The following is a 15,965-nucleotide window of genomic DNA, read 5'->3' on the forward strand; positions in this document are numbered from 1 at the left end:
ATTTTTAATTACATTATGTAGTAACTATTTGGTATAGGTTAGGCATTTCATTTCTTGATTTTCTTTAATAATTTGGTACGTAAGTTTTTTAGCTCAGTTTAGTAAGAAATTTTAATAACAATTCTTTTAATTATTTATGGTAAAGTCCGGTCGCGGAGCAGGAAGAATTTCGTACATTAACCTGTCACTGTCACTCCCTTGTAAAAATAATGTGTCTTGCTCGCACAGGTGCAATGACCGCCGTCCTTAGGGATTGTAAACCTTTAACCTGAGAGCGTAAGGTTTGTGTTTGCTTGATTGGTGTCAGGTGTTCAATTATGATTTTGTGAATTCAAAATTTATAAGAATAAACCTCAAACTCTTTATGTCCAATCAAAATCCGCCTAAGTCGAAATCGCGTGTTAGAATAACGTATTTCTGTAATATTGTACCTACATAGTAAATTATTTTTTGAAAAATAAGGTCATAAAGAAGTTTCACTTCTTATGTGTGTACACGCACACTTTTTTTTATATAATATATCGTTGTTATTGAAAAAGTTAAAATGTAACTAACTAATAAGTATTGTAAATGAATAGAGGACATTTATTTAATAAATTAGTAAAAAACATTTTCTCCTCCAAATATTTCATGCACTTCATTCAAAAATGTTTGTGACCACTGTCAGTAGGTAAAGAGGTCATTGTACGAAATTCTTTCTGCTTCGCGACCGGACTTTAGTACGTATTTACTCAATAATTGTATCTTAAGTAGTAATTCAGCATGGGCGTAGCCACGGTGGGGCTGGGTGGGGCGCTTACCCTGGCTTTGATCTGGTAGGTACTAATTGTGAAGGGGAGTGGGCGTGGGCGTGGGATTGGGACTGAACGTGGCATATGGCGTGGGAGTGCGAGTGGGCGCGGGAGTGGGAGCATGAAAATAAAAATGATTTTTTATTGTTGCCCCACCCTGAGCCCATGGTCATAGGTCCCATAGTCACTATTCCACGCGAAAGAAGTCGCGGGGACAGCTAGTAGACAAATATAATCAGAAAGCTTTGAACTCCTAAGCTCAACCATAAAAGATAGACATTTATGATGTCGGGAGATATTTTTTATATAATATGGAGAACATTTCTTTCATACTTGATTTCTGTGTAGCTTTAACCATTAAGATACACGCATTAAGAACGCACACGCGACGAAAGCTTAAAAATGGAGTTGCTGCTCTGCTCACGAATATGAAAAATAATAGTTATTTAGGAAATATATTTCATGTGCAGAATTGACCTCTACAGATTTAATATAAGTAGGTATACATATATTTAGATTCCAATTTCCATGTAACGTTAAATTCGACTATACAATAACTAACAGACAACGCAGGTTACTCTCGTTTCCGTAAGTTGAGGCGGCTACATATTCGGTCCTAATAACATGACTTTTTGTGAACGAAACGACAGCGCGGTTTAATTCGATGGCAAAACCATCAGAAAAAAGGAAATATTTTTAACTTTGAAAAAATATTATGATTTACACTATTATTAATACTATTAACACAAAATATAAGACTGTGAGTGTGTAAAAATAAATCCAGCTAGTTTCACATCACACTTATGTTTATAATTAGGTATACGACATGAAAATATATTACTTAATTACCAAGCAATAATCATATAGAACAAAAGTATTAACAGTCAAAGTATATTATTTTTTACTAACAACATGTAAATGATGAAGGAATAATAATTATCAACGAACTAACCTTTTTGTATTAGAGTCCCGCCTCGTGATCGAATTATTAAAACACGAAGATTTTTAAAAATGTAACCAATGAACACAATCAATATTAGATTAACTGTAATGGTGTCTAGTTTGACCTAAAATAATATACATCTACCCTCACTTTTAAAAATGTAGTATATTCACACGAATTATATAAGCGCACCTTATAGGGAAGGGAAGATTTATTATGGGTTAAAGAGTTAAATAAATAACTAACATAATTATATTTAAATTATTAATTTTTAACATTGTGTTCAGTAGTGTTAACATGTAAATTGATTTGATTTTTACGAAATCTCATAGATGGCGCTGAATCAAATTTGTCTTTATAGTACTAAGATTCATTAAACAGTTTCTCTGCCCAAATTACGTAAATGACGTAGTTTTTATAGTGTAAAGCTAGATAATAGCATGGCTTACTCAAAAACAACATTTAAACATGAGTCTTTAGATTGTACGCTGTCGTAGTACACGGAATACGTAAGAAAAGTAAAGGCTCACAGCTCCTCCCCCGGAGGTGATAGCATGATTATATGTTTAAAAAAACCTCACTCGACCTGTTAGTAATATTCATGCAAAATTTGAAGTCAATCTATGCAGTACTTTTCGAGATTAGCTCGGACAAACATACAGACAAACAGACAAACAGACAAAAATTCTAAAAACTATATTTTTGGCTTCTATATCGATTATAGATCATGGAATATGTATTCTTTTAAAAAAATATTCAATGTACAGTTTTGACTTTCCTACGATTTTATTATATGTATAGATTATTCGCACGTTTAAGGCGATGCACTTGACGGGTTAAGTATTACTTTGTGTAACTTTAAATATTATTTAAAATAAAATACATAATATAAATAATTAATAAACTTAAATTTCGATTCTTAGTTTATAACAAAAAGAAAATATTATAAAAATTGTTTCACCATTGCCGAAAATATGCGAACATAGAGTTACTGTTGCTCTTGCCATTTTTGAATATTAAACATAAGACCCTTAAAAATTACATAGGATAAGCTATGCAAATTTAACCAAACAAGAAGGTATACTTATTTTAATAATTCGTTACTGTTATTCAGACGAAATTCCAATCGAAGAGGGAAATCCCGCTTTAAACATTCCTCGTACAGTTCTATCAATGATCGTTAATTTAGTAGAATGTGGACTTTTATTACTGGCGAAAATAATGAACTCAGAGACGACAATGATGTCATAAATAGCAGGAAACCAGGTTCGCGTGATATGGGACGTTTAGTGGGACTTCTAGTTGAATTAAAAGAGCATTAGAGTATGAGTCAACCGAAATTATAAGGTGTTTTCATATTGTTCAATTTAATAAACCATTATCTTATATATAAAAATGAATCGCAAAATGTGTTGGTAAGCGCATAACTCGAGAACGGCTGAACCGATTTCGATAATTCTTTTTTTATTATATTCCTTGAAGTACGAGGATGGTTCTTATGTAGAGAAAACGTAAATATTATGTACCACGGGCGAAGCCGGGGCGGACCGCTAGTGATATATAAAGGCGTCACCACACGTGCCAATTACTTGCACATCTAAATGTTTAATTGATGACTTTATATTATATTCTTTCTCTTATCTGTATTTATTTATTTTATTGTATATTATTTTATTATATATTATTTTCTTTATTGTTGTAAATTATGTATTATTTATATTCCTACTTTCTTGGTATTACTATAATATTATTATTGTATATATTGCTTTGGTATGCACCACCTACTTGTATTCGTTCTTTGTTACTGTTCTCCTTGGTTGGGTTACCTGGAAGAGATGGCTCTGTAGCCATAAGGTCGCCTATTGTGCAATTTATGTATATTTTACTTAATGTTATTTCATTATTTTGGTGTGTACAATAAAGCTTTCATTCATTCATTCATTCAATGTTTAATTAGTCGACATCGTATATTTGTTTGTTGCCACATATTCGAGTGAAGCGCCCCTAACGCTGCGATCCGTCTTTATCCATCACATGGCGCTACTTCTTGTCTCTTGTTTGTGGTTATGTTCAAATTTCGACAACTAGTCAATCCCTTGTGACATAAAGGCTTCACCACAATTGGCAATTACGTACAAATCCAAATATTTAATTACCTCTTTTATTATCTTTAATATGATTGTATGTCGCGATTGTTCGTGTGAAGTGCCCTTAACCAGTCGCGTGGCATTCCGTCTTAGGGCGCTTGTGCACTACAAGGAATTTTACTGTCCGGCATTCCGATTTTTTACGGTCCGGTGTGCAATGAAAAAACCGATGAATTGCTTGTGCACCTGTCCGTCTTTACTCGGATCAATGCGGTACAGTTCAAGGAAGTATGGCGGTATAATGCTATCATAAATGATTGTTTTCGCATTTTACAAGAAACGAGTAAAAATATAGAAGGTGAAATATTATATTACTTCGTTATAATAAAAAGTAAATTTCCGTAAGAGATTTAAAATGCGTGTTTCACTTATTTATTTTAATCGGTGACGAGGAGCTAAAGCTATTCCCACTTGAACTTTAACTTACCAACACTTACTTAGATAATAATTATAGGTCAATGTATATAAAATAACAATACCGACTTCTCAAATCTCATTGCCAGCTAAAAGAAAGTAAAACAAGAGCTTGCTTTCAATTGGCATATGCAATAAAAAGAGTAAAATCCAAGCAAGTGGGCACTCGAAAACAGCGACTCGTAAACTCAAAAAACCATCCGGAATAGGGAAAAGTAAAATGTCGGACAGTAAAATTACGTATAGTGCACAAGCTAGTATTTAGATTAATTGCGTGCCATACCGGACCGTAAAAAATCGGAATGCCGGACCGTAAAATTCCTTGTAGTGGACAAACGCCCTTACTCCAATTTCTGGGCGGGACAATGTCCATTAGCCAAATTGTGCTAACTCGGTTTTCGGTTGCGGCCCCTTATTCACTTAGCCTCTGTTGTCGCTTTTCCCAGGAGAGTAAGATATTGTGTGTAGTTTTTGGCGTGTTTGTTTACGTTCCTATGAAAGAATAAAATGCGAGAACTAAAAAAAATATACGGGAATACAACAAAAAATTCAGACTTTTTATTATTATATTTTATCCTCCAAATTTACTTTTTATAAAGCCCGTCAGTTCGCATTTATAAATCGATCAATATGCTCCTTTTACAATTGTGATTATCTTAAAAAACAACCACATTACAGTATCTTTGAAGCAGATCCGTAGCATTACATATCTACTATTTATCATTTTCGTAGTAGGTACTTAGGAAAATGTTGCCACTGGATATACAGGACAAGAGAAATAATATTATTGTGGTGTTACATTAAATAGATTAAAATAATAATTCGTTATAGCATTCGGTATCAATAGGAGCTGGCTGGTTGCCAATTTTGCGGTTACTCCACTAACCGGGAACTGCTGTGTATAGGGTTGCCACATAGAATGTAATATAATAACTAATAAGATGTTCTGTACTACAGTTGTACGAATGCTTTTGAAAAAGTAAAAAGTACGCCAAAATGCTGATGATAAAATATTTCTTAGAAGTGTTCGTAAAAATCTTGTATACACAACAAAGAATAGTTTTTAGTTAAGGGGGCGCATAAAGCAAAATAACCAATCTTCTATTAGATGATACGTGTAATTTGCAAGACCAAATCTAAAAAATAAAATATATATCAAACTAGATGATATGTTCAACGATTCTGTTTAATCAAAAACATAAAATATTAAAATTGACTCGATAAAAAAAAATCACCAAGTTAGCTCTAATTTTCACACTTTTACGTTTTCTACTTGACATGGTAATACTTATTATGATTTTTTTTCATAAACAATTATATTAAAACATTTGCAAGAAATTTGTCAGAGCATTTTGTGTAATTACTTTTAGTTTTGGTTTTATCTGCGATAAACCACTTTTGGCGCTCTTTTTTTCTCGAGATAAACGTTTGATTTTGTCACGATAAAAGTGGTTTATCGCAGATAAAACCAAAACTAAAAGTAATTACACAAAATGCTCTGACAAATATCTTGCAAATGTTTTAATATAATTGTTTATGAAAAAAAAAATCATAATAAGTATTACCATGTCAAGTAGAAAACGTAAAAGTGTGAAAATTAGAGCTAACTTTGTGATTTTTTTTTATCGAGTCAATTTTAATATTTTATGTTTTTGATTAAACAGAATCGTTGAACATATCATCTAGTTTGATATATATTTTATTATTTAGATTTGGTCTTGCATATTACACGTATCATCTAATAGAAGATTGGTTATTTTGCTTTATGCACCCCCTTAAATAAGTCCAGAAGAAAAATTACCTGATTCGTATTGGTTGTGTAATTATACTTCAAGCATAAAAGTTTTTCTGGTATTATTTATTATTATTTTCTTAATATAATGAGGTCAGTATATTTCTTTTCAATTTTAAGAATATACTTAATATTTTAGTAACATTTTGGCAGCCCTAGCTTTATTCGATCCGATCACACCTTGTTATGACTGACGAGCTTCGCGAATTGTAGTGGTGAGAATCTCTTGGCTCCGACTTTGTTCGCTACATCAGTTTAAAGTGCATTGTATGTTTGTTTGGCAGGACTTTATATATGTTTATGTGTTTTCGATTATTATTAAGGAAATAGCAGATTTAACTATTAAATATAAGTATCTATTATAATAGTTTCCTCTAATTATGTTAATTTTTGTTTTGATGTTCAATTACCTACGCAATACAGTTTTTAACGCTGTCAAAATCATTGTCGATTTTAAGATGTTGCTTTTCACATAAGTACTGAAATTTTAGGACCAAATTCGTTACTAATATAGATTCTCCTCTTGCCTCTGAGCTAGACACAGAATAAAGTAAAAGTCATAGTATTAACTTCATACTAAACCTTCGCATTTAAACATATTCGCGAGAGATATGTACTGCGAAAATCAATCCCATGTATACTCCACATAACTCAAAAACTGCGTAAATGCGTACACTTTAAAAAGCACACCACTAATGAAAGTGACATTAAGAAACTTTCGCGAATTAAGCTCGGTACACTTTCCTGACACACATCCGACGGGGTCGATGTACTGGCATGTGACGTAATGATGACGTCACGCGTGATTGTATGGAAATTAGCTATGTGAATTATAATTGCACGGATAGACCTGGATGGATGGTCGTCGCGAGGAATTATGGTGGATGTCAGAAGTTTCAAATCTAGGACTCACTCTTGCGAGTCTTGCGGCATTTTCAATTTCATGAAGCTTTTAGCATTTATTATAAAGGTTGTATGTTTTATAATAGTATATTAGGTATCTAACATATCAAGAACAATACATATATAAATAAATTCGTACGTTAGTTCTACATCTTCCGTTGTTTTGTTAACGTTGATTAAAAAGAGCCTGCAGTTAACTTTGTTTTAAGAATACGGGACTGGGGTATAAATGCGTCTATATAAATCATAAAATTCTTTCTGTGTTGGATAGCCCATTTATCGAGCTATATTATCATCACGCTAAGACCAACAGGAGCGGAGCAATGCGGGTAAAACCGCGGGGCACAGCTAGTATTTAGTAAAAATGTTTAAATAATATGTTATCTATTAGTATAAGCTCGTATTTCCCTCCAGTTTGGCTCGTTCCACTATCCATAAACACGACCTAACTAACAATGTTCGTAAATTCACTTGATTAATGTGAACGTATAGTTTGGTTCACAATTATATTTATGACAGTTGTAAACATTTTAATAGTGTTTGTTTTATAGCAGTCGAATAGACCACCCACATTTTGTTGTGCGCTTTTTATATGATAACATTTTGTAATCTTTACTTGTAGTATCCAATACTTTAGAATATATGTACGCGATTTTTTATTTAAATGCAGTAGTCGTAAAGTCTAAGTTTATGTTTATTGTGTCGATTTAACAAAATGTGAATTTCTGGATTATAAGTTAATTTCTTAAGAATAACTTATGGTTACGATATCATAATATGTCCTACCCACATATTTTTAACACGCTTTTATTAGCTTCACCTGTATGTTTATATGAGTAACCGACTGAAGATTTTTTTAAGTAGATATTAACTATGATGTGATAAATCTTTTCCTTATGTTAAAAATCCCATGTTCAATGTTCTAACTATTCAACTATAGTTATCTGTTTCGTTAACGAGTTTATCAACGATTAGTAGTTAGTTACCCGATAGTTTTGGCGTATAAATTGGATACATTCGGTGATTTCAGCGGCCAATAACATTGTTTGTTTGGTCTGGCGAGTTATATTCGTGATTCCCAATGAAATGAGGTTGTTGAATCGAATTTGTAGTGCAGAATTTGGTGTGTATAGATTGGAACTATTTGATTGGTTGGTGATAGTTGATAGTGTTGATACTATGTAGAGACTTGCTCTGGCTTTGTGCAGCGAAATATGGTAAATACTTTGCGTTAATATAGATTAAAGATATTAAATATAAGCATACATTATTCATAAACAGGTCTTTAAATAGGTATAGGTACACTATTTTCTTGGAGGCGAAATTGAACAGGAACGCAGAAAATAATTAGAAGAGCCTTCAACCTAACCATCGATCCAAAGTTTCACTGTAAGCAAAATAAAGTAAATCTATATAATTTGAGTTAATAAAATGAAGACACGATAAGAAGAATTCATTTTTAATTAATTTTATATCAAAATGCAATCGATTATTTGTTACCAAGTGTGACTTAATGCACACGAACACGTGTTTCCAGAAATTCAACGTGTCCCCAATTGATTCATACATCAATTAAATATACCATCATACCAATATAGCTCCTATCTCTTGATGATAAGATCTAAAATGGTGTAACAGTATTTACTTTGCTGCATACCGATTTCCGGCTATTGTATCGGATATGGTGACGAAAAGTCCTACCATTGATGAATTCTTGGGAATAAGGTTTCGTTTAACAATTATTATTGTCTTTGATGGTTTTCTTTGCGTGTCAGTTTTGAAGCGATCAAGTGGCATGAATGATACAATTAATGATGTGTTAGCAAAATGATTGAAACAATAGTACTACTACCTACTGATTTTATTTTCTACTAGCTGCGCTTCGCGGATTCATCCGCGTGCGTAAATGAGTTTTTCGTTTTAATCCTTATGTTTATGTGGGAATATCGGTATAAAAAATATACTAAGTTACTCCTTATAACAACAGCTATCGTTCGGTGAAAGTCCCGTCAATATCGATCTAGCCGTTCCTGAGACTAGTCGGAACAAACAGACAGACAGACAAAAATTATAAAAATGACTATGTTGGTATATGAATGGCATATGCATTTAGTAACAATATGTTATTTTCAGCTTTTTCGTTTCCTCGGCCTCGTAGTCTCGATGGCAAATTGTTCAAATAAATCTAATCTTCTATATGATTTAGTAAGTTGACCAAATATTTTTTTTTTCTCACAGACCAAAAATACTACACAAATATATTGCCAACACATGCAAATCAGTCAGTCTATACGGCTCAATATCAAGAACCACTGAGTCATCGTATCGAATTATAATGTCCTTCGCTTCCTGCCATTGAGTAGCTTCCGTTGAGTGCCTTCCGATGTTAGTATGTAACCCGTTAAGGATAAAGGGATATAGTTATAGGTTTAAATGTTAAGTTGGCTAATCTATCATATTATACATAACTAGCTGTGTCCCGCGGTTTTATATTCATATCGAATTTGTTTTTTTTTCATATCGAATTCGTAGTTACTGAGATTAGCGCGTTCATACAAACAAAAGGGTGAATAGGGAGGAAGTTTTGTTTGTTACGAAGTAAAGCAAAAGTATTCGGCCAATTTATATGTATGTCCTATTCCTAACGAGGTCTAATTTCCATGAAAAATCTACAAGTGAATTCATTTCATATTTTTTCATTTTTTTTTCATTCATAAAATTATCTAGTTTTATTTTTAAGTATTTTTATAACGAACTTAAGGAAGTGTATTAATTTTGTTATATACCTAGTATAGGTACATAGTTACTAAATAATTGCCAAATTTACACCTCATTAACGACATTTTTCCAATTCAAATAAATAGTCGTGAGAATTATAACATTATCAATTTATACATTTATATCACCAACGTATTTAAGCCAAATTTAAAGTATTACCATAACGTGCTCAAATGAATTACATCCTGTCCAACTTCCTAGCGAATCGCTTAGCATTCAACACAGAACGATTTGAAGCTATTACAATCAAGCGTGAGCATTTTATTGTGTACTTTTAAGTGACCAATATACATAATTTATTAGACATTTTTGACGTGACAACGTCTTATAATTCGATAGAGCCGGCTGCACGAAAAAACATGACTCATGCGGCGTTACCTCGCTCTGAGGCGTTCCATGTACCTAAGGTTCGAGCGACAAAGCGACCGACTTTACAGACAATTATTTTTTTTTATATGAGATAGTTCTGGAAGGTTGGGGCGTTTGATGACGTATAAAAATGTCGGTTGAAGAAAATCTGTTTTTAAATATTGTAAAAGAAAATGCAATATTATTGTTAACTCCAATAAAAAATATTGCATTCTCAAATCTTTATGTACCTTTTAAAACATAAATAAACATACCTATGCAAACTATAAACAACGATAAAATAAACAACGATGCTGATACGTGTAAAAGAACTACATAGTACTTAGTAGTAAATAATAAATGTCCTTGATATTGTAAAGTCGGTTAAATATAGAGTTATAACAAATGCATCATATCCTACGCAGACTACACTAGGCCTACGTAATGGTCCATATTTCTAATCTACTTTATTCATGAGATGACTCCACTTTTGACATTCGTAGGACGTGATATAATGCATAATTTTAGTTATTTGGTAGGACGGATTTTGAGTAGGACTCAGTTTGATTAAATTTTTTGGTGGATGTTAACATCTTAAAATATGTTAATTATACATACGTTAATCTACTACTAGTTTCAGTCGGAGTTCGGACCAAAGAAAAACGTAAACTTATGACTAAATATTTAGCAATATGATCGATGGGGCGATAATCTTGATTGTATCAATCTAGGTAATACGTATTTCATAAATCTCTAGAGCTCGAGCATCGCAATAAGTGAGTAATCGTAGGATAATAACCGGCATACATACGAGTATATAGGTCGCATTGCAATCGTGACGTAGGCACTCATATCTTATTCCATTCATGTATCGTAACGTAATCATTCCACAATCGATTGTTGGAAAACAAGAAAATTCTCTCCGTTAAGGGAAAAAATACGTATCTACGTAGGAATTTGTAATCGCTTTCGGCGGAAAATTGTATGACATTCCTTGCGTCACGTGAATTCTTACCCCTCGTTTTCACCAAGAAACAAGTTAAATACTAGTTTGATACAAAACTTGTAGAATACTTTTCCAAACATAATTATTTATTTTACACATGTATTGAGACTGTCTCAAACATTCTTTCGTTCACACTTTGTAGCCAACAAGTATTTATACAAGTATAAAACACATTTGCGTTTACACTGAAGTCTGTGACATGGTAGAACTTGTCTGATCCATTGATAGCGTTCTCACCTACAAAACACAGTCGTGGTTTAGATAAGTATTGTTTATTTTATTGCAATTTCTGTATAATACTAGTAACAAACACGTTTTAAACTTTATCCATGTTTGTTGGATAAAGTTTTCAACATACATACTTAACACAAGTTTTTTTTTTTAGAAATTATACAAGTAGGTACGACTGAATTTGTCTCGAATTCTACAAGTATTGCTACAACAAAAACAAGAGATCATAAACATGTAGGCAACTTAGATCAGGCAACTAGAAGTTTTCAACCAACAAGTTTCATATAAGTTATCCTACATGTATTAAATTTTGTATACAACATGTTTTACACATGTCTATGAGAAACGAAAACATTGCATCAAATTTGTAAAATACATGTATTATACTTTGGTGAAAACGAGGGGTTACGAAGCTCGGTTGATAAAGCACGCTGCCGGTGGGTCTCTTATCAGTTGCATGTGATGCATTGACAGTGATTCGTCTAGATACTAGACACGTGGGTGTATGAGACGTTGTTTAGTTTGTATTGTAGCGTTGTATTGATAGTTTGCGCTTCTAATGATACGGACGTGTTGTTGGAGCTTTTTTGACAAGCGTAACGTCAGTGGTTTATTTATGAATGCGTTACCATAACGTTAACATTACGTTTCAAAAGACAACTCGTATGTAAATATTTATTAGTGAATTGAACCCATTTAAATACTGGCAATTCTCAATTAGGTAATTTTCTAGTGAGCATTGGTAAAGTCGATCAATAAAAGTGCGTTAAAGTGAGGTGTCGAAATGGTGATGGAATCGGCGCAACCCACGGGGCGGTTCTGGCCACTGTCACCGCGGCTCTGGAGACGCAGCAGCGAATATTCGAAGGTGGTGTTCGAGCCGAGAAAACCTCCTTTATCGCCTATCGAAATACGAAAGCATCGAATTGACGAAACCCCAGATTTATTGCGAACAAGGCATTTTATAAATCGTTTGGAGCATTTGAATTTGGATGTAGATATAAAAGAAGAGAAGAGAGAAGTAGTCAAGGAAGAAAAGGCTGATGAAGTTAAGCTCAGGTGTAAGAAGCGGAGGGAGCCAAGGCCTAACAGTCTACAGTTGTTGTTGTGTCCGTCCAGTTCAGGGCATTATAGCAGCAATACGTGGCGGTACACCAGGGTGCGGTCAAAGAGGTAGGTTTTGGTTTATTAAGTATTTGGTTGTTACCGGAAAATGCTTTGTTATTTATTAGCATTTGCCTATTATGTTCCCTTTGCAGGAAAATAATAGGCAAATGGGATGATATTATAGTGAAGGCACAAGAGGCTTAATGCTATTTATATATGCGGTTTTCGTTTTTTCGATATGAAAATTATGATACTTTATTAAAATCCAGTAAAAAACGCATAAACAACATATTCAAATGTTATTAAGCGACACTTAAATGAGATAAATTACACAACAGTGTGTACAGTTTTTTTACCGCGATCAGAAACAATTCAATTATTAATTAATCCATTTGTATTTATATATTCTTCGATTAATTCATTTACATTTTTATATTTACAATTTTAATCAGTTCACAGTGACGTCTTAATAATATTCAATAAATGATGGTAATGTTTTGTTTTAAACGTCTATTTACCTTAAAATACTTGGAGGCAATTATGAAACTTTTGTTTACACATATGGTTATTATTTCGCCCATATACGGATATAAAAGTATAAAAAATTAACGCGTAATTAAGGGGCCCTGCTCCGAAATGTATGTTTCTAAATCATGGTTTTTGGATAGAAATCATCATATTTAAAATCCTAAAAAAATATATAGCACAGATAAACGTTTGATCTAGTGACTTTTTTGGATAAAAACACAATATTAAACATTTGACTCGATCAAAAAAAAATCAGAAGTAACATCGATTTTAAAAGCATAATCAGTTTTATGAGAATTAGGGGAACGCTATGTTTATGAAAATTTGACATTTCATGTACTAATCAGGTTTTACAGGGAAATTTTTGGATAGATTTTTAATTTAGCCCTTATTTTTTTCTATATAAAATATAATACGTAAAATGCGACTCGCGCGCACCACGTCAGTGCAGCCAGAGTCCAGCCGGACGTTATCGAGGGAGGACCTGTGCTAGTTTTGCTCCCGACCACGTTGCAGTCGCCGCTCGCGTATTAGAACCGAGCGGCGAGTAAAACGGCGAGCATGTCACGGTATAAATAAATCAGTAGTTTGATTTTGTTAGTTATCCTAGGATTATTGTTGTAAATATAAATTAACTTCTTATTCTATACTATTAAACGAACAATATTTGCATATTAATATATTCGTTTGTAAATACAGTGTGGAAATTTTCGATGGGCCCTGGGTGAAAGTACTAGAAATACTGGAGATAGCAAATTTCCTTTATTTTTAAAAAGAAATAGAACTGCATTCAAAGATTTTCAAAAATTCATTTTCTTCGACCGGGAATCGAAAGAACTATTAAAACCGCATCAAAATCCGTTGCGTAGTTTCAAAGATTTAAGCGTACAAAGGGACATAGGGACAGTGAAAGCGACTTTGTTTTATACTATGTAGTGATTTAAAATTATGTTTTAAAAATTACCTTGCCTGAGATCCTCTTTTTTATGGGTTATTGAATAGGAATAGCGGCAAAGTTTTGAAGTACTAGTAGAAAGACTATTATGATGTTGGTTGATCTGTATTCAATGAGTATGACAAATATTATTTTTATGAAACAACAATCCAAGATGGCGCCGACGAAAATTTGACTTTTTTCGTGATGGGTGTCATTTTCATGGTTTTTGGGGTAGCAATTAACGAATATGAGGTCAAAACTATAATCCAAGATGGCGCCGACGAAAATTTTACATCTTTTCGTCATGGGTGTCATTTTCATGGTTTTTGGGGTAGCTATTAACCAATATGAGGTCAAAACTAAAATCCAAGATGGCGCCGACGAAAATTTTACATCTTTTCGTCATGGGTGTCATTTTCATGGTTCTTGGGGTAGCAATTAACGAATATGAGGTCAAAACTACAATCCAAGATGGCGCCGACGAAAATTTTACATCTTTTCGTCATGGGTGTCATTTTCATGGTTTTTGGGGTAGCTATTAACCAATATGAGGTCAAAACTAAAATCCAAGATGGCGCCGACGAAAATTTACATCTTTTCGTCATGGGTGTCACTTTCATGGTTTTTGGGGTAGCTATTAACGAATATGAGGTCAAAACTAAAATCCAAGGTGGCGCCGATGAAAATTTTACATCTTTTCGTCATGGGTGTCATTTTCATGGTTTTTGGGGTAGCTATTAACGAATATGAGGTCAAAACTATAATCCAAGATGGCGCCGGCGAAAATTTTACATCTTTTCGTCATGGGTGTCATTTTCATGGGTTTTGGGGTAGCTATTAACCAATAGGAGGTCAAAACTAAAATCCAAGATGGCGCCGACGAAAATTTTACATCTTTTCGTCATGGTTGTCATTTTCATGGTTATTGGGGTAGCTATTAACCAATATGAGGTCAAAACTAAAATTCAAGATGGCGCGAACGAAAACTTTACATCTTTTCGTCACGGGTGTCATTTTCAAGGTTTCTGAATTCTGCTCGAAAAATATGTAAACGGTTGTAAGAAAAATATACTTACCAAATTATCGACGGTAACATTGGGGATTTGTAAATAGCTGTCTCAAAAAACTTGAAAATGAAACTCATGCCGTAAAGATGTAAAATTTTCGTCGACACCATCTTGGATTTTAGTTTTGACCTCATATTAGTTAATAGCTACCCCAAAAACCATGAAAATGACACCCGTGACGAAATTTTGTCAAATTTTCGTCGGCGCCATTTTGGATTTTAGATTTGACCTCATATTGATTAATAGCTACTCCAACTCTTTGAAAATGACACCCATGACGAAAACATTTCAAATTTTCGTCGGCGCCATCTTAGATTTTAGTTTTGACCTCATATTGGTTAATCGCTACCCCAAAAACCACCCACATTTGCTACTTAGGAAAAGTTCAGATTTAAAGATATCATAGGTAATGTGACGAATATAATTTATTTCATTCCGACCGTTTCTCGGAATAACATACATTTACTAAGAAGGGTTTAATATATTGCCGGTAACATAATATTATGATGTATGATAATAATTAATAATTCATAAAAAAGTATTTTATACATTTCTTAAAAAGCTTCGATATTGTATACAATAATACAAATCATTAATTGATTATTATTCAAATTGTTGTAAAATAGTCACACTTTTTTAAGTTGGTTGAATACACTAACTTACTTATTACATACTTGTTAAAGCGTGGTTGTATTACGTAATTAAATACTGATATAATACTTTTTAGACATCTTAACTCGACCAAAGTCGGTACAAGAATGACTCGCAACTGCAGACGACCGTTATTTATAGGACGATTATTCGAGTGGCGTGACTGTGTGAGTCAGCGCAGGTGTTATTTGTGTTGTTTTGATCGTTATTTTGAATACGACATGTAATGTTATTATTATTTGATAATTAAATGATTATTAATACTTTTATCCATTTGATTATTATTAAAATAATTAATTAAGTTCGTCAATTGATTTACTTT

The 15,965-nt window shown here is 33.0% G+C and overlaps 1 protein-coding gene across 6 annotated transcripts in view; it reads left to right on the forward strand.

The window, feature by feature from the left end:
* Fak (protein tyrosine kinase 2 Fak) overlaps positions 1–15,965 on the forward strand; it is a 170,458-nt gene that overhangs the window by 118,026 nt on the left and 36,467 nt on the right. For 2 of the 6 annotated variants that reach the window (XM_090116460.1, XM_090116466.1), the window contains exon 2: positions 12,087–12,526. The exons of the other annotated variants lie outside the window; for them this stretch is intronic. In XM_090116460.1, coding sequence (XP_089972586.1) covers positions 12,138–12,526 — 389 coding nt within the window. In that variant the 5' untranslated portion in view covers positions 12,087–12,137. The remainder of the gene's footprint in view (positions 1–12,086; positions 12,527–15,965) is intronic. 6 annotated transcript variants of the gene reach the window in all.

This window comes from Colias eurytheme, chromosome 25, assembly GCF_061535395.1.
Source record: "Colias eurytheme isolate Ceu_HAF_F1 chromosome 25, ilColEury1 Martin Lab GWU primary, whole genome shotgun sequence".
NCBI lineage: Eukaryota > Metazoa > Arthropoda > Insecta > Lepidoptera > Pieridae > Colias > Colias eurytheme.